The sequence below is a fragment of the Engraulis encrasicolus genome, chromosome 4, assembly GCF_034702125.1.
Source record: "Engraulis encrasicolus isolate BLACKSEA-1 chromosome 4, IST_EnEncr_1.0, whole genome shotgun sequence".
Classification (NCBI taxonomy): domain Eukaryota; kingdom Metazoa; phylum Chordata; class Actinopteri; order Clupeiformes; family Engraulidae; genus Engraulis; species Engraulis encrasicolus.
Window position 1 is genome coordinate 44,464,056 of NC_085860.1, and position 19,966 is coordinate 44,484,021.

Below are 19,966 nucleotides of genomic sequence, written 5' to 3' on the forward strand. Positions count from 1 at the left end.
CAGGTGGATCTCCTCACAGAAGCGCGTCGCCATGGTGTACATCAGCAGACCCGTGGTGGGACGCTTGATCTGCACGCCATTGGTCAGCCAGTACCTGTGAAGAAAGGTGATTGGTGTTCAGGATTTCAATACATCCATTGCAGTGGTGGGCCACCGGTGGTCCTTGAACATCCATGTGAGACTTGAAATAATTTTCTAAAAATCAAAATAATATTTGTGTAAAACCATATTGTATCATGAGCTGATGTTTCCACTAAAGCAGTGCTCTTTTTCACAGGTCCAGTGTACTACTGTGACCACCGTCACCACACGGGCAAACCGAACTAAGATCCAAACCAGACAAAGGCTGCTTAGAAGTCTCAGGATCACAATACAATGGCATTCCTCTCCTCCTCCTACTCTGTCTCCAGTGAAACCTTACAATATGGCCTCAGCCCATACACATGCCTTTCACTCACTTTTTACAGTTTTTCTCTATTGTTTATACGGAATTTCTGGAATCATGTCACCAATTCTAAAAACTCTACACACAAATCCAAACTTGCACACTAGGGCAAAACCGCTTCTCTAGCTAAATTAACGTCTTCTCTCAAAACTCCCAAAATTGGTACATTGTTTTCAAGTCAAGTCAAGTAGGTTTTTAGAAATTGACAATAAAAACCTACTTGACTTGACTCAAAACAATGTAGGCTACCAATTTTGATGTCAAATGACACAGCGTTCATTTCAACACGCATTTGTAAGAAGCTGAACACTAACATCCATACGGTAAAAGACTAATTATAATGTTTTTTCACTTACCACAAATGGTATAGCTATATCTGAGCTGTTTGAGTTTGAGTTGAGCAATGTTGTTTTCAGAGAGAGTACACACAGATGAGTGGAAAAAAACATTTTACTTACTCTTTTATTTTTTTACACTGAAAAAGTCAAAAATATTGGATAACCACATGAAAGGGACGTTTATTACATGTTTTAGCATTCAATAACTTGTGTGTGAGTTCACTGCATCCACTGTGATCTGTTCATCAATATCACATGTAGGCCTAATGTGTGTCCTATGGAGTGATGATTGCTGATAGTTAACAGATAAAGGAGTTTGCCCATGTGATGAGGAAGTGCACATATGACAACTGCTTTTAGTATGTTGAATGTCATTGTGTTGAAAACGAAAACCATTTCTTCACGAAAGTTGTATCAATCCAGATAATTGCAATGCTTTGGAAAAGGTATGTTTTAGAACTGAAAGTTGAGAGTGGCAATCGGTTCAGGGGTTTGATAAATGGATGAGATGTTTTCAGGCTTGTGGTGGGTCACGTACCAGAAATTCTATGTAAACAATCGAGGAAAACTGATGTAGGGGAGGTGTAAAACAAGCTTATTATAAGCTTATGAGCCTGGTATAACTTTAAAATGAGGTGGTCTGATAGGCCTGGTTTTACTCTTTAAAAAAGACAGAAAGAGATGATGAAGATGCCATGTCAAAACGTTAGTCTTGGACTAAATGAAAAATAAACATTCACATCTGAGTTGCTCCGATGATTAGTTTCAAAAACTCCTACAAATAATAATAGATTAAAATGTCACCACTTGCACTAGCCACCCATAGGACATGCCAACACTGACTTGTCAAAATCTATTCAGCCAATACGGGATCAATATTTGGATTCTTAAAATACATCAGTCATGACAAAACCCATTCGATCATTTAATCTCTATACTTCATTGCTCTACTTCACTCTTCAACCAGACTCTCCTCCTATTTAAAGGACATCTGCTTGTAAAGTATACAGTACATCTTTTCATTTAAAACCATAGATGCAGTCCTTGCTTAAGATTATGTAAAATCTTGCCCTTGGCTTTATTTGTCTGAATAAATGTACTCTGTACATACTGTATGTGCAATGGTTTAGAGGGAGAACATTATGAAAAAAGACATATTAACTAATACAGCAAGACATAGCCTTTAAACAAACTAATAGACTGATTAGAAACAGCTTACTTTATCTGTCTGTCAACATATCTGAATGGTCATTTCATTGTGTGTGCCCTTCAGAGACTCGTGGGCAGCCTATGGGAGTAATGGCTAAAAGGTATGTCACCAAACTGTTTAAAAGTGAACATGGTGAGAGAAGTTTACAAAGACCAACCTAATGCTTCGGCCTGCAGGCACATCACTAACCTAACATTTAAGTGCTGTGAATGCATGCGCTATCAAGAGATTATAGAGATTGGAATATGAGAGAGGAATATGATATGGGTAGCCTGGGGATGTCTGTCCCACAAAACAACATGTATTTTAAGAATTAATCGTCAGCCTGTCAGGATTATTCTGTACACCTGTACCCATGTTACATTACATTACATTATATTGCACTTAGCTGACGCTTTCATTTATTCAAAGCGACTTACAACTATTATTTTTCAGGGTATTGGTTACAGTCCCTGGAGCAATGTGGGGTTAGGTGCCTTGCTCAAGGGCACTTCAGCCTTGGATGGAGATGTAGGGAGAGGTCAGGGGGGTTTCGAGCCGGCAACCAGATTGAAAGACCAAATCTCTAACCACTAGGCCAAGGCCACAGCTGCCCCCGTGGCCTGTTTTCACACGGCCTGGGGTTCTCTTTCACAGAGGGCCATACATACGGCCTGGGGTTCTCTTTCACAGAGGGCCATACATACGGCCTGGGGTTCTCCTTCACAGAGGGCCATACATATGGCCTGGGGTTCTCTTTCACAGAGGGCCATACATATGGCCCGGGGTTCTCCTTCACAGAGGGCCATACATGACCTAACCTACCTTGCAGTCATCCTGCTCATCTAGATGCACGTCTGCCTGCAGGTCAGTGTGATGGGATAACAGGGACTCAAAAATCCCCACCCCCCCTGTGCTCGAGTCTCTATGGAAACTAAATAAACAAGCAGCCCTATCACATTACAGGCCTGTAGACGACCTAAAAGGAAACTAGAGTAGCTTTGTGACATATGTGTGGTTATTATTTGCTTGTCCATGTTGGAAGAAAGATAAAATGATTAAAATGTGACTTTTTGAGCTTTTGCATATAGGGGCCATACAGCCTTTTTTTCTTCAACTAGGCTACTTCAACTAGGCCTAGGGCCTACCTATTTCAGACGTGTTCCTATACATAAACCAAAGATATCCATCATACACAAAATATAGGGTACATAGTATTGTGCAAGCATTAAGCTTAAATGAAGCAGATAATTAAAAAAAAAAATACAGCAGCATAGGCATAGGCCTAAATGCATTTCGATAGTCCTGAAACACAGCTCTCATCATCTAATTTGTGGTTACCCTGATAATCCAATTCAAAAGACAAAGGTGCAATGATAACTTAGGATAAAGAGCAATGGTCAGTGTCAGACCAAATTTAAACAAATTATTCAACTGACTGCTGTGCCCAGGAATCCAGAACAGCACAACCATGTATGGTTGTGGAGCGCCACAAAGGGGCGGGGCAGTCGGGGCAATCGTCATCAGTATGCACCACACCCGGAAATACACAGGGCGCTGGTGGTGTGGATTTGTCTAGAATAGTGTGGAAAAATAACGGAATAACATTATATTGACAAATGCTATAATATCTATAGCATTTCCTGCACATATCCAATTCATTCCGAAAGAAAATACGCTTCCTCTGATCCTGTGAATGACCGAAAACGAAAAGGTAAGAGGAAAATAGTGGAACATGTCACACTTGGTATCCATTCACTGACAAACACTTCTATTCATAAACAATCACTTAAACGTTGTGCCTTCTTCCAAAGTCGTGCAAGAGAAACCGGAATACAATATTATTAGTTGTTAATCTGGGTGCCATGCTTGGCGTTTTCTGAGCTCAGAGCTGAGTTGAGAGGCTTACTTGGAAGTTGTTAATTTCTTGTCCCTGTAGATGACACAGGACGCGGCGGCTATGAAAGAAGAAGGGAACAATCTCTTCAAAACAGGGGATGTTCAAGGAGCACTGTGCTGCTATACCAAGGCACTCAAGCTGAGTGAAAACAAGTCCGACAGTGCAATCCTTTATCGCAATCGTTCTGCCTGCTACCTGAAGCTAGAAGACTTCTCCAAGGCAGAGACAGATGCATCAAAAGGTAGGCTATATCAGTAACAAACTTCCTACACTCCTCCGTCTTTAGACATAAGATTAAAAAATGTGAAGACTTCAAACATAAAACACTCATGTAGGCTATATATGTGCTTTGTCTAGCTCTTGATACAGATCCAGGTGATATCAAAGCAAGGTATCGCCGTGCCCAGGCGCTACAGAAGTTGGGTCGACTGGACCAAGCCTTCATGGATGCACAGAAATGCGCCCAGCTGGAGCCCAAAAGCAAAGCATTCCAAGATCTTCTGCGTCAGCTTGGCATCCAGATTCAGCAGAAGGTAACATTGGCCATCAAAAGACAAAAATCACATTTTCATATTTTTGGATCAATGTTCTAATATTACACATTATCATATTCAGATTCTCACTGAAATTCTCCACACCCCTACATTTCATTGCATAGTTTCATGCATATTGTAGCCTATTGACATGGATTTAACTGAAGGCCGACAATCCACGGTTGTTTTTCAGGCAACGCAAATGTCCTCCACAGACGCTCGTGTCCAGCAGATGTTCAAACTCCTGACTGACAGCTCAACTGCACAGACAGACAGGCAGAAAGTAAGATACTACCACACACACACACACACACACACACACACCTGGGAAACTCCGATTGTCATTGTGACACAGTACACAGTGGTCACTGCACACAACGAAATTGCATTTATGACTCATCCATGCAAGGGGGGCCCAAACGGCACCCCAATGGAGCAGTGCGGTATCATGCATAGTACCACAGTCATGGAGGAGGATGGATAGGAGGACGGGAGAGAAGCACTGGCTCATTACTCCCTTCCCCACTCTGGCAGGTTGGGAGTTGAACCAGCAACCTTTGGGGCTACAAGTCACACATACTGATAGAAGAAGGATGTCTGTGTGCTTCAGCCTTTGTGGTTCTCACAGTTGAGGACGGCAGAATCAAGACAGATTGGGCTACTTCTCAGCGACTAGACCCAGGGATGACTGGCGCACTCAGCACACTTTTTTAGAGGTTCTTTGTTTTGGTACATGAAATGACTGATGTTTCGACGCACCTGCGCCTTCCACTGAGGTGCTTCTGATGAGGAGACACACATACTGATGTTGATTACTCATTGTTGTGTCTCATAATTTTTTCCTTTGTAATGTGAAGGCAGCTCAGAACCTGGTGGTCCTCTCTCGTGATGATGCGGGGGCTGAGCAGATCTTCCGTAACGACGGAGTCAAACTCATCCAGAGGCTGCTGGAGGCCAAGCAGGAGGATATCGTCCTGTCTGCCCTCAGGACTCTCGTGGGCTTGTGCACAGGCCACCAGTCAAGGGTGAGTGGGATTGTCCCTGCCATTAATAATTTGTGTCATTCATTAACCCCTAAAGACACTAACCCTGTTATGAATTAGCAGTTACCAGAATGGCAATGAGCAAGATGTACTGTATTACTCGGCTCTGTGCACTGTCATAGTGGTGTAGTACTATAGTAGTTAAGTTTTTTCAGTGACTATTACAACCTCCCAGTGGCGGGACCGTGTCTGTTTAGGGGCTATGGTGAGAACACACACACACACACACACACACACACACACACCGTCGGTATATAATATTTTTTGTATAATCCTTGTCCACAGACCATGGCTATAGTGAATGAGCTGGGCATGGTGAAGCTGTGTGAGGTGATGGGCTCTGGGGAGCAGACCGTGTCCCTGGCCGCCTGCCACCTGCTGCAGGTGATGTTCGAGGCCCTCACAGAGGGCATGACCAAGGTCATCAGAGGGAAGGAGGAGGCCGTCCTGCCTGGTAAGTACACACCAGAGATTCTTTAAGTATATAGAGATATGCCAATGTAATAGGTTGCTATGTGCGCCTAACATGACCAGGTTCCGGTCTGCCTAAAGGGTCGTGTCATAATACTCCTAGAATGAATAGAACAGTCCTTAGGTCAGCCTAAAGGACTGTCCACACCGGGCGGAATTTCCACGTGAATATTTGCAGCGAAATTCGCAAATAAACAAACGCATGTATTCTAATTACTCTGTGCACACCGAAAAGCGAAAATCCACAGCGGAGAAAAAATAACAAATCTGTCTGTTTTGACGGCGGATTTCGCAAGCGAAAAACGGGGTTTGGCCAATCAGACACTGACTTGACAATGATATCAGCTCCAGCGCAGTTCTAAAACTGAGCTCGGAGTGGCGGATGATGCTGGGGGAGCGCGGAAGGACTGTTTGCAAAAAATAACCATTAAGAAATAATTTCAAGACTTGTTTCGTGCAAAGGAGTCCAACCCAACGGATGTCTTACGCTTTCTGATAGGCTACATTACACTAATTTCAAGCTAGATTAAATTGTCTAAACACTTCACGAGGTGGTGAAAAGGACTGCTGATCTGTGTCAGGCACTTGCGCGTGTGGGTCTGTCTGAGAGCGCAGATCTGGAACGCAGGAGCACAACCTGTGCAGTCGTGGACCTCGGAGCGATAGTATGCTATCCACCACCACGGACCTCTTGTAACCACTTAGGATATTTAATATCTAATGAACATTTCAGGTATCATCCGCGTTTGAGAGCGTGTAGCCTACCGACGTGCACATTTGCATCGTGGAGTAGGCTATTGAAAGTAGCTGGTCAATACAATGACAAGCACGAAGAAAGGCTTTGCGTTATCTTTCCACAGCGAACGTAGGCTATAAATAACACTAATGAAATTGGCTATTATGTCTCTCAACAGTTGAGACAGCAGCTCAAAGGAGATGGAGAGATAGAGCATGTGTGTGTGTGCGTGTGTGCATGCTGACAGAAGTCTCCTGACGCACAGAGAAACCTGGACCATATTGATCTTAAGCGTCCCATCTTAAACTTCACTGATTAAAAACAGTAGGCCTAGTTCTGATGAGTTGTAAGCATTTTTATTGCACACTCTACAGAATAGGCTAGTCCCAACATTCAAATGTTTATTAGCCTACTAGTGACATATACCCTACACTGTGCCACTGCGCAATTTAGCTGGTAAGCTGGCAGTTTCACGTGCAGTGACTTTGGCGTCATCAAATAACAGCAGATTACGGGATACTGTAGAAGGAAGTCCCGCCAGCAATGTAGGCTATGGGGCGACCATGTTTGCAGACTTTGTTAGAAGTAGGCTATAGCCTATATAGTGGTGTAATTTTACTTGTAGCCATGAGGTCCAGCCACTGCGCCGTTAACTCTCCTTGGGTACTTTTTTATGCTCTCCAAAATATTCCAGAGGTTACCTTTTGTCAGAAGTGCAATTACGCACGACCGCAGTAACTTCTGTGGAAACGGTTGTAGCCTTAAACTACAACTAGGGCATTTACTCTATGCACCTGTAAACAACTGACATGGTAGCCTTAAGTCACGGCTAGAGCATCTATGCTCTCTACAAAATACCCTACGAGACAGCTTGCGCGTCTTCCCAGCGCTCTGTGTGAAAACGACTGTGTAGCCATTCTCCTTCCCATTTATCCTCCTCCACCTGTTCTTCCTCGGGCTTCTGTCTCAGGAAAACCCAAACGTGTCCACTCAGTGCTATGTGTGCGTGGCGTGCATAAAACAGATACAAACAACAAAACATTACACCTGATCACACATATATTTTTTAATGGGCTATCTATTTCGATTTGGAGGTGTCAGTAACTCGGGGCGCGCAACGGCTTTCTGTTACGCAAGGTGACTTCTTGTTCGTCGTCGCATCGGTTTATTTTAACTTGTGTAGCCTAAACACAACACTTTGGGTATGCAAATACACCCCCTATACACAAGATTCCTATATTAATAAAACATTATTTTGCCAATAATTTAGAGACCCCTTCAACATTTCCCAAATCATATTTTCAGGGGATCAGGGGGTCGAAACCTGGTTGAGATGACAGCAAGCCATTCCTTCTCTGTATGATGAGGAATGCAACGGAATAGGTGCAGACAGCATATGGCCACGTTGGTCAGCACGGCTTGAAAGGATTCTGCCTCAAACTAAACAAATTAAACATCATGGATAGGCCCAACTGGCTTTGTTGCACTTAAAATGCATTTCCTTCAGGTCTGTCTCCGCAATGGCAAAACCGAAGTTGTGCTTAACATTTCAGCCTACTATTCCAAAATTGTTTACTTTTTTGGTGGCAAATAAATGAGAATAAGGGCGTCATGGCTGTTGAATTTGGCATTTGCCTTCAGGCTTGCGTGTCTCGGCATCCTTAACAGTTACTACATGCCATTGAGGGTGCAATAAAGGATCAGACAATAATGGCGCTCTTTATCTTCAGAAGTGGCTCTTTGCATTCGCGCAGACGGACAATCGCGGAAACAGAGTGAAATAGAACGCGGAAAACTGAAAAATCGCTCCGCAAATGTTTTTCGCCGGTGTGGACGTTTTTTTCGCTTTCCGCAATATTCGCATTTTCGCTTTCCGCTTTTGCGGAAATCCGCTTTCCTCGCCTGTGTGGACAGCCCTTAAAGGGGGATTTCCCCCCTCTCCCCCTTGCAATAATAGAACCCGGAAACAATGGGCCAATGGAACCTCTCTCTCTCTACTCTCTCAGGTACACACACTGTCCTAAACAATCTCTTGCACATTCATATTTGAACATCAAACATGTCCTTTCAGTCAAACCACGTGGTGGGTGATCTCAGCTTGTAAGTGCAGAAACTCTGCACATCTCTGACAACTTTTTCTCCGTAAACGGTTCATAATCCTAGTAGTCATTTTCCTAATTATTTTCTTCATAAAGATTTGTGTCTTGTAAGTTTTATGTCATGAAAATACATACGAAGCTGTGTGTGTGTGTGTGTGTGTGTGTGTTTGTGTTTGTGTGTGTGTGTGTGTGTGTGTGTGTGTGTGTGTGTGTTTCTGCCTGCCTGCCACAGAGCCATCGCGTGAGTTGCGCTCCATGTTGCGGCACCTTCTGGATATGCTGCCTGCTGCTAGTGTGTCGGGACCAGGCCGAGACAGCGCCATCAACCTGCTGGTCAAGCAAGTGCCCCGGAAGTCCCAGAAGAACCCAGACAACTCACTCACGCTATGGGTCACTGACCAAGGTAAGAAGAGGGAAGTTGTTAAAAACCTGCTTACATTTTGATACTCTTAGTGCACATTTTTCCTGACTGGCATGCATTACTAAGTTGTTGGACTCTGTGTATGCCCATCTATGTATGGACTCAATGACGTGATGAACCAGAATACACACCTGCACAATGAAATCAAAATATTACAGATCAAGGATTCTTTTGATGTATATTTTGGGGCTTTTGGTTTAATTCAGATAAGATGGTGTGAGAGTAGACAGAAAGCGAGTGGGGATGAGAGATCGGTTGTGATTGGATAATGACCCAGGCCAGACTTGAACCTGGGTCCCCATGAGCAGTTCATGTAGCCCATGGGTGCATCCCAATATGTGACCTTGCCTCCTCCACTTGTGCTTGTCTCCTCGTCCAGCCTCCTGGCCCCTCCTCCGTGGAGAAAACGATAAAGTTTCCCAGCAGTCAGCCTCGCCACAACAACTTTTGAGAGACTGTTTTTCATTCACCATCCCAATTGCAAATGAAAAAAAGACTTTACAATTGGGCTTTTGCAAGATATTGAAATATAATGCTGTTGTCAGTGATGTCATCATGACGAGAAGCAAGTGGAGGAGGCAAGTGGAGGAGGCAAGGTCACATATTAAAACGCACTCCGTATGTGGTCAGGTGCATTAGTGTGCTGTGACACAGCATCAGCACTCGGAGATGCTCTACACGAGACGAAACACATAGGAAGACGTCCATAGAAATGAACGGGCACAATTTCTTACACCAATATGGTGTGTGCTTGCACATCTCCCATGTTTTTGGCAAAAATAACCAATTGCCTACTGAGCTGTGCTGTCATTGCTCCAATCATCTTGCAAGCAAACACTGTTCATGCGCAGTTGAAAAATATAGAGAAATAGCTTTCCTGAGGCATCGCCAAGATGACCACCAATTGGAAGAACTTATACAGATGGACTTTGCACCACTTGAAGGGTTCTTCAATCCTTTTCGAATTTTGGAGTTCTGTGTTCAATTTTTTGTTATTTGTTATTCATATTTGCAGGGCTTAAGAACGTTCTGGAAGTGGCAGGAACGGTGCCAGAGCTGGGTGATGGGCCGCGACTGACAGACAACTCACACATGAGCAGCTCAGTGCTGCTCAACAAACTCTACGACGACCTCAAGAGTGATGCAGAGAGGGAGAACTTCAACCGCATCTGTGAAGATTATGTAAAGTACGTTTGTATGACATGTCATTTTTTTCGAAAGGAAGAAATGTGCACTTCTATTATATTGCAGTTCTACAGGATCTACCGTATGTTCTGCATAGAATCGTGATGCTCTGTTTTCTGAGCAAATTTTCCAAGCAATTCTGAAGTCTTGCATTATCTTGACATGAGGCAATAATCCATAACCATTGTGCTTTGTTTTTGTTCCATTCCATTACACATTTTTTCCCTAAAGCAACGTTGGAAATGAGGACATAAACAAGGCAATACAGGCCTAGATGAACACAGAGAACACATTGGCATAGCAAATTTAGAGTTCACACCATCCTAGAGTTCACACCAGAGGAGCTAATGCATAAGAAAATGCAGTAGCCTACATGTGCCTTGAATGCATTTCCCGGAACAGTGACACTTCAACCCTAAGCCCAATTCAGCCACATCTGCCTTGCTCATAATGGAAAATGTTCTCCACACCTTTCCCCAGGAATCATTTTGACCGGCAAGCCATGTCGTCCAAGCTGCGTGCCATCCAGACAGTGTCGGTGCTGCTGCAGGGCCCCAGCGAGGTGGGCAACCGCTCCCTGGAGCTCTCGGGCATGATGGACGCCGTCATCGCCCTCTGCGCCTCCAAGGACCTGGTCCACCAGCAGGTGGCGGTAGAGACGCTCATCCACGCGGCCGGCAAGGCCAAGAGAGCCTCCTTCATCACAGCCAACGGGGTGACGCTGCTCAAGGACCTCTACAAGAACAGCGAGAATGACAGGATACGCGTCAGGGCACTTGTGGTGAGTTTATATGACAGATCCAGAGACGTTCTTTCCCTTCTTGAAATTTAACAAGGTTTGTAACGTGAACGTAGGATATCTATTAGTGATCATACAATACCAATACAGTATCTACAGTATGCGAGTTTATCATGTGAGAGTGAGCGAAAAAATGATAAATTGAGAACCACTGGAAATGAAAGATTTTGTTTGCAACTGCAAGCATACATGTCTTGACAGTGGTTAGATTTAAGTTGACTTGAGCCTGCGTCTGAAGTACCTTTTCATTGTATTTGCTTTGTTCCACAGATTATAGCCCTAATGAACAGGGGTTGCTTCACCGTGTTTGGTTTTTGTTAAGCAGTTTGAAAACCGCAGTTTGGTGTTTCTTTTTTTTAGCATGTCCGTGATCAATACAAAAGACTACAGCAGTGGTCTCCGATTATTTTCCCCCAAGGGCCAAATTATGTAGCACAAATGAGGCTACATTTGTCTGAGGGCCAGACAAATCGCCCAACTGTATGGTGACCGATAGCATACGTATATGTTTTAATTTGTTACAACCTCATGGTCAGCCAAATGTATGCCAAGCCTGGGCCGGATCTGGCCACTGGCTGCCATTTGGAGACCACTGAACTACAGGATTTGTCCAGCATTATCATCTTATTATACTCCAACAGCAGCAATTTGCATAACTTGAAGCTCATGCCAGCCAGTACTGTGTTTATATAGCACCTCTTTTTCACAAGTGACTTGAGAGTCATTGTAGGTTTCTTTTAAAACCACTATTACTGTATTAGGAGGACATGAATATCAAACAAGCAGAACACGGAATACCCACAATATTCACTAGGCATGAAGTAGGCTGCTACTTCACAGACTTTATATTGCATTGTGTGTACCATAGGTGAGTGAAAACCATATGCAGACTGAAAATCTCTTGAGCGGCTGTAAGTCGAAGGTTTATGCAAATACATCAGACTGTAAAACTAGCTTTAGACTTCTCCTACACCGAAGTTGACAGAACGGGAACCGCACTACTAGAGGCGGGGGGGTGTTCATAGATCTGCCTTCAAGTCCGCACTCCCAGGACAATTATAGAGGGCGGCTTGTTTTTTTCCTGCCGAGAATTCAAGGATGGCGGTGACGTCAATTCCAGGCCAATCAGGACCTCGCACTGTCCGCTAGCGTACCGGCCCATGATGGACATATCAGCCTGGGAGAACCAATATGTTCAGCTCCGCAAGATCAGCCATGCAGAGGGGGGCGTGCTGGCTGGTTTCTGTGCGGTGGCGGCCGGCTCAGTACGAGTATAGGAGTAGGAGTAGGAGTATAAACCCAGCTTAACGGCTGTAGCAGTAGCAATCACAGACTAATCAGGTAGAGTAGGAGGGGGAGAGGGAAATGGCGTTAGCGGGGAGACGTGTCGGGTTGCAAAACATGCCTGAACGTAATTATAGCTTATGATGATGATGATGATGAATGGTGTCATTGTAGACTAAGACTTCAACATTTGCAGGTAAACATCTTACTGAAAGGGAGAGAACAGAAAGGGGCTGGTAAACAATTTGTCAGACTAAAACCAAAGGAAGAATTATCTTGATTATCTAAATCATAGGCTTTCTTTCTGATGATTGTTATGAAAATGAGATTGCAAATCAGACACACGGGTGTTAATATGGGTCCATCTTTGCCATCCTTTTCCATTGTCCAAATTCCTGATGCTAAAACCAAAACTAGAAAACACACAGACAGCCAATTATGGTAATTAACTGATTGCAATGTCAGTTTTCACAGCCATGGGAGGGTAGTAATGTTGTGCTTTTATTGTATTGTCATTTTTTAATAACCATGTAATAGCTGTAATTTACATGCTGAATGATTACTTTGATGTGGCAGTTAAAACTGAGATGACAGTCAATTAAGACGCACAAGTGATTTTAATAGTGTCCTTCACTTGAAGTCCTTGCCTATAAAAATTAGTACAGCCGTCAATCTAATCTCACAAAAAATGCCAGGTCACCATTGGCAGGAGTTAAGAGGGCACTTTATAGTTGTAACTTTGTTTGTTGTTGGCCAAGCTTTTTGTAGGGGATTTTATCATCTTAAATGGTTTATCCAAGATCAAGTTTATTATGGGACCTTAATTGAGTTTTAATCACTTGTACTCTTGAGAATGTTTGCCTGGAAGGGGAGTCAGATGGTTGTTGTAATGGATGATATTTATGTTTGATATGTATTAAAAATCCATTAACACTTCTATTCAAAAACTCCAAAACATGTAGTAGTCTTTGTCATGTCATGCAGCTATGTCTCTTATCAAAGTCGAATCACAAAATTCTTTCAATAGTTAAGTAAAAGAATGCAAGACTGTATGATGAACACCATGAGCTTCATGCCATCCTAGAGGCAAAAGCAACAGGGAGTGCGTTGCAATATGCGACCTTGCCTCCTCCACTTGCCTCCTCCACTTGCTTCTCTCCTCGTACCAGGAAGTAATATGTCATGATGACATCACTGACAACAGCATTATATTTCAATATCTTGCAAAAGCTCAATTGTAGAGTCTTTTTCTCATTTGCAATTGGGATGGTGAATGAAAAACAGTCCCTCAAAAGTTGTTGTGGCTAGGCTGACAGCTGGGAAACTGTGTCGTTTTCTCCACGGAGGAGGGGCCAGGAGGCGGGACGAGGAGACAAGCGCAAGTGGAGGAGGCAAGGTCGCATATTGCAATGCACTAAGGGTGATGGTGGGGTTAAGGGAAAACTCCATTGTAAATGGCTACCACGACATAAAATGACACCTGTCTGTCTTGCCTCTGTGTGTCTGTCTGTATAGGGCTTGTGTAAACTGGGATCAGCTGGGGGCACTGATTTCAGCATGAAGCAGTTTGCCGAGGGCTCCACCTTAAAGCTGGCCAAACAGTGCAGGAAGTGAGTCCACATTTGCTTTGCACACTTATGTTTCTATTTTCTTTTCCTTGTAAGGTTAACTACCTCTTAATGAGTTATTTATTGTGTTTCAAATGCTTCCCACAGGTGGCTATGTAATGAGTCTCTACCAGTAACGTCTCGGCGCTGGGCCATCGAGGGCTTGGCCTACCTGACGTTTGACGCTGACGTGAAAGAGGACCTAGTGCAGGATAAGAATGCTCTGCATGCCATGTTCGACCTGGCTAAGGTGACTTTTCCCCCCATAAACCCTACTTAAACTTCCGTAATCCACTTCATGAGTACTTTTCCGTGTCTTGCTAGCAATAATTAACATGGTAATTGCCCTGCTTGCTCCTTGTTCCCGTAGTCGGATGATAAGACGGTGCTGTTTGCTATCGGCTCCACGCTGGTCAACTGCACCAACAGCTATGACGTGGAGAAGCCCGACCCTCAGATGGTGGAGATAGCCAAGTATGCTAAGCAGCATGTGCCTGAGGAGCACCCCAAGGTATTGGCCGCGTGGTCATTATCAATTACATTTCACGTCCACAGAGATCCTCCACAAGTGATCTGCACAGAATGTTTATTTGTTTATGAATGTGTAGTCATGTGTTCATTTCAAAATGCACTTGGATGGTGTTTTGTTTTTGGAGTTAATGAGTCATGCAGTAAAAAACTTGTTTCCAGTTGGTTTGGTGTCATAACTCTATGTGTATGTGTGTGTGTGTGTGTGTGTGTGTGTGTGTGTGTGTGTGTGTGTGCGCATGTCTTGTATAGGATGCCCAGTCCTATGTGGAGAAGAGGCTGGTGAAGCTTCTAGAAGCTGGGGTGGTGTCGGCATTAGTGTGTATGGTGAAGCAGGAGAGCCCGGCCCTCACAGAGTCTTGTCGGGAGTGTATCGCCAGGTCTGACTCCAAACCTCCACATTATTTCTACACATTATATAAAGTATTACTTCGACAAATACATGTGCATCCACATTTTCCCACAAACATGCACCATCATAGTCAAACTGTTAAGCCTATCAGTTAGAAAATGCATCATGATTTAGTCCCTGTCATCTTAAATGTTACATATGGTGTTATGTGGTGACGTGTCATATGCGTAATATAATGCTTTTTAATTGCCCTCTTCTGGGACAATTAAAGTTTTCTGCTTCTGGTAATGTTCTCTCTGGTGTGTTCTTGTTCTAGGGTGTTCTTGGCTCTGGTGGAAAGACAAGAGGATCGGGGAATGGTGGTGGCACAGGGAGGAGGAAAGGTCTGACTCCATCAAAACCTCTTTTGTCATATATACCTCTTTTCCACTGCCAGTTTTAGGCCTACAGCTCGACACAGCGCGACTCTCCCACCATTTTTTGCTTTACGATTGAGCTTTACGATTGATTTGAAAAGCTTGCTTTGTCGAGCTATAGGCCTACCAGAAAACCGGACGTGGAAAAGAGGCAATTGTTCCCCACAGCACAAAAACATGAGCTCCCAAGTGGTATTTGTATAACCATGTGGCTTGGCACTACTTTTACTCTTCCCAGGCTCTGCTTCCGCTGGTCACAGAGAGTACAGACAAGGGAAAGATCAAAGCAGCACAGGCACTCGCCAAAATCACCATCACTCACAACCCGGAGATTGCTTTCCCAGGAGAGCGGGTGAGTGTGGTCTGCTGCCTCTCTGGATGGAAATGGATGTTGAAGGAGGAAGCACACCAAACATTGAAATGGGAACACGCTAATATGTCTTCAAAAGAAAAGATACAATATTATGAGCATGGTGAGGACTGGCCTGGGTAACACTTTATGATTATGTCTGCTTACTAAGCATGAATGACACTTACACTTACTGTAGTAAATAATTAACAAATGATGAACAAAACATCAACAAATTGTTTGTGAATTTAAAAAAAAAATACTCGGTTAAAAGGCTTGTAAAATTTTGAACATATTACAGTATTTGTAGATATTTTATGAAGCATGAATGAAAGTTCATAATAAAAGTTAATAATTAAAACATGTGTTAATGTTTTGTTCATCCTTAGTTAATTATATAATCTACTTAAGTCTTTATAAGCAGACATTATTATAAAGTGTTACCCTAGCCTGGACTGTTATAATTCAGAATTCAAGTTTTGGGCAGGGTTGAAAATGCTAGCATATTAATGTATAAAATATAAAAAGTAGTACCCACCTATAAAAGATAATGTCCCCCAAATTCACACTCTGTTAGCCATAATGCTTTATTTTCTATTCATTATTTTTTCCAGATATATGAGGTGGTGCGTCCTCTGGTCAGCCTGCTGCGTCTGGAGTGCACTATGCTGCAGAACTTCGAGGCCCTGATGGCCCTCACCAACCTGGCTGGCATCAGCGAGAAGCTCAGGTCAGTCCCCTGGGACTAAGATGTGTCACCAGTGATATAACAATAATAGTGATGGCAAACTTTTCTCCTATTTCATGCTCAAAGATACAAGGATGTTTTTGTTATATGCATAGCATACTGCAGACATGTAGTGAAATGGCTGTTTGTACACCTATAACGAAACAAAAAAAGACTGAAACTGAAGTATAATCACCAATAAGAAGCACGGTTATAAAAACCCCTTTGAGGACAAAGTGGTAAGATACAAATAGCATTTTTAGTAAAGCGAGGGCCATTCTAAACCAATGAGGTGTTGTCAGGGGCGCAACTACTCTTTTCTGGGGGGTATGCACGAACTATTTTGGTGCCCCCCCTCCCAAAAAAGATACTTAATGATTATTTGACGCCCTCCAACGCCCTCTCTTTGGCGCCCCCCTCTCTCTGGCGCCCCCCTGCAAGGCATACTTCGCATATACTGTAGTTGCGCCCCTGGGTGCTGTTGTGTGTTGCAGGCAGAAGCTGATAAAGGAGCGGGCGGTGCCCAAGGTGGAGGGCTACATGTTCGAGGAGCACGACATGGTGCGCGCCGCTGCCACAGAGTGCATGTGCAACCTGGTGCTCAGCACAGAGGTGAGGCACTACATGTTTGAGAAAAATAATTACAAGTGAAAAGAGAAGTCCGCGACACTGCTTGTCTATTGTACAATAGACAAGCAGTGTTGCGGACTTCTCTTTTCTCTTGGATTTACTCTCATTGTCGTGCACCTGGCCCATCGGGTGGGATGTGCACACATCTACTCCTCTGAACTTGAGGAAAATAATTAGACATGTTTTCAGAGAATACACAAGATAATTGTGGACATTGGAGGAAAGCCTTTGGGCGAAAAGATGTTCAAACTAAACTACCGTATAGGCCTATGTATTCTGCACCTCTGCACATTAATGTCCCCTATACACGAGGGCGGAGCACTGGTATTGTGACAGAGGGGGCGGGAGATGTGTCAGAGGGAGTCTGACATCGTAATGAGCTATAAATAAGGTATTTTAAGTGTATAGTTGATAAATACTGAGTTTGCTATTCAGCATAGAAATGTGCATGTTAATGTCGTTGGGCCCACGAAATATCGTAGAATGGGACCCTGTGAGATGTTTGGCGATCGAAAGCCATTGGCAGGGGGGGCCCTCCAAGTGGCGTGGCCCGGGGTTCCTGGCCCCTATGCCCCCCCCTGCTCCGCCACTGCCTATACATGAATTGTACGCATAATGTGCAGTGCAGCTCTTTTTCTCTGAGACAACACACTTATTTCTGATACTGTCCGTATTGTGTTGTTCATACACATACTACTACTACTACTACAAAGGAAGAGTAAATGCGTAATCTTTCTGATTTCTAGGGATGCACCGATACCGACTGCTCATTATACTCGTACTCGTACTCGTCAAACACTTGCCGATACCAGCTACGAGTACTACTATTACTCAAAACAATGCAAAATATCGTCATGTTCTTTGGACTTGAAAGCAGCATGGAAAAAAGTGCCACCTCATACATTTAATAACATTTAAATCTACATGGAAATGGACAATAAAAATATTACCGGTGGGAAAAAACAAGGCCATGCATTTATTTTCATTGTATTTTGGTGGTAAAAGGTATCGGTACTCGGTATCGGCAAGTACACACATTAATGTACTCGTACTTGTATCGGTTTTCAAAAAAGTGGTATCGGTGCATCCCTACTGATTTCCCTTTGCGTCTGTCTTCAGGTGCAGGAGTTGTTCCTGGACAAGGGCAGCGACCGCCTGAAGCTGCTGGTGCTGTACTCCGGTGAGGATGACGAGAGGCTGAGGAAGGCCGCCGCTGGCACCCTGGCCATGCTGACTGCCGAGCAGCCAGACATATGCGCTCGCGTCCCTGAAACGGTGAGCTTTGGTGGAGAAGCTGGAGCAGTGTGAGTTGCCATCACTGGTGGTGTAGGTGTGCTCTAAGCTTTCTTACTCACAAGCTATTTGGTGCTGTGGGCAAAGTCCACAGATCATATGCAAAGATTCACAACAGAAATCAGAAGAGGTTATTTACATAGCCACAGTTGGGGCTATTCAGTTCAGTACAGTACATTCAGTTATGAGGTTATTTACACAGCCACAGTTGGCTATGTACATTTTTGGCAAGTGAGGCACTTGACGCAAGCAGGCATAGGCAAAGATTATTCAAATATACTGTTATTTCCGAGTGTTTATTTAACCTGAAAAGAACGGTTTTCAAACACCACATTATGTTATCAAAGAGGTCAAATTGAAATGACGCACACATTAGAATGTACTCAAAGAAAAAAATTTGTGTCCCCATATGAAGAAGTCCTTCGTTGTCCTCATCAATGTCCCTTCTCCTTCCTTCCGTCCTTCCAGACAAGCCACTGGCTGGAGATCCTGCAGGCACTGCTGCTAAGCGACAGCCAGGAGTTGCGTCACCGTGGCACAGTAATCACAGCCAACTTGATGCAGGCGCAGCGCGACCTGGCGGAGAAGCTCATGGAGAGCGAGGCGTTGGAGATCCTGTCCGTCATGGCTAAGGGTAGTGACAATGACAAGGAAGGGAGTGACGTCAAGAAAGCCACACCGAAACCAGAGGCCCGCGTCGCCCAGCAGTGCCTGGATCTAGCCCTGGGCTACGGCCTCATCCAGACAGGGGACAAGGCAGGGGAGCCCAGGGCAGAAGCTTGACCCTAGCTCCTGGGACCACCACTGTACTACCACCAGATACGGTTGATAAGGAACCATATTGACAATCGTTGTGTTAGTGTCACCATCACCGCAGCATAGCACAGCACGACACAGCAGACTGGGCTTTCAACAGCCCACCATGACCCTGGAGTGCACAGCTTTGTGTACACAAGAGACAGGAGAGGTGGCTTGGCTTTGTAGTGTATCACATTCCACTGAAAATGTCTTAAACACCACAAAGACGACATTCTGTATATTTGAAGTGACTTCTAAGCAATAATGAATCATGATAATGGATTATATATCACACATCATCTTATATTATATATATTTTATTTTGTGAACACTCACAGACATTCTTCAAGCCACTATTTTGCGCCTTAGTGTAGTGACTTCAGCTGTTATCCAGCATTCCCTCATTACAAACAGCTTTTGGACCAACAGACCAAACGTTCCACTATGACCCACATTCATTCCCATATATTCTTGGTTTTGTATTATTTTGCACTCTTGCATTCCAAAATATTCTATTTAGGCATCCCTAATGACATTTCATTTGCAATGGAGGAGCAGTATTGTTTCATCTGAAAAGCCTGTCCACAGAATGTGATATAAATGTTTTTTTTATGATTGTGCCTGTGGAAAATTGGGAGATGGTCAAAGTTCTTCCCAACGAACGAAGCACAATCAACTTATTTTAGGCTACTTATCACAATAATGGTTTTGTTGGTGTGTTTGTTTGTTGGCTTGTTTCTTTGTTTTCTGAAACTCCCTTGCTGTTTGTGCCTTTTTATATAAAGAACACTAAACCTGTGTGTACCTTATCATTGTTGTCATC

The 19,966-nt window shown here is 43.7% G+C and overlaps 1 protein-coding gene across 2 annotated transcripts; it reads left to right on the plus strand.

Moving 5' to 3' along the window:
* Positions 1 to 2,811: 2,811 nt before the first annotated feature.
* LOC134447824 (protein unc-45 homolog A-like) lies at positions 2,812 to 19,952 on the plus strand. 2 transcript variants are annotated; one of them, XM_063197493.1, is made up of 19 exons: positions 2,812 to 2,839; positions 3,912 to 4,113; positions 4,230 to 4,405; positions 4,599 to 4,688; positions 5,263 to 5,430; positions 5,734 to 5,902; positions 8,987 to 9,157; positions 10,191 to 10,362; positions 10,841 to 11,141; positions 13,959 to 14,053; positions 14,159 to 14,300; positions 14,421 to 14,561; positions 14,831 to 14,958; positions 15,247 to 15,313; positions 15,585 to 15,698; positions 16,310 to 16,425; positions 16,917 to 17,034; positions 18,172 to 18,327; positions 18,814 to 19,952. In XM_063197493.1, the coding sequence occupies exons 1-19, from the start codon at positions 2,822 to 2,824 to the stop codon at positions 19,126 to 19,128; spliced, it is 2,859 nt and encodes a 952-aa protein (XP_063053563.1). In that variant the 5' UTR covers positions 2,812 to 2,821; the 3' UTR covers positions 19,129 to 19,952. The 2 variants fall into 2 exon arrangements, with proteins under 2 accessions (XP_063053563.1, XP_063053562.1); XM_063197492.1 differs by lacking the exon at positions 2,812 to 2,839 and adding an exon at positions 3,518 to 3,686.
* Positions 19,953 to 19,966: the final 14 nt, after the last annotated feature.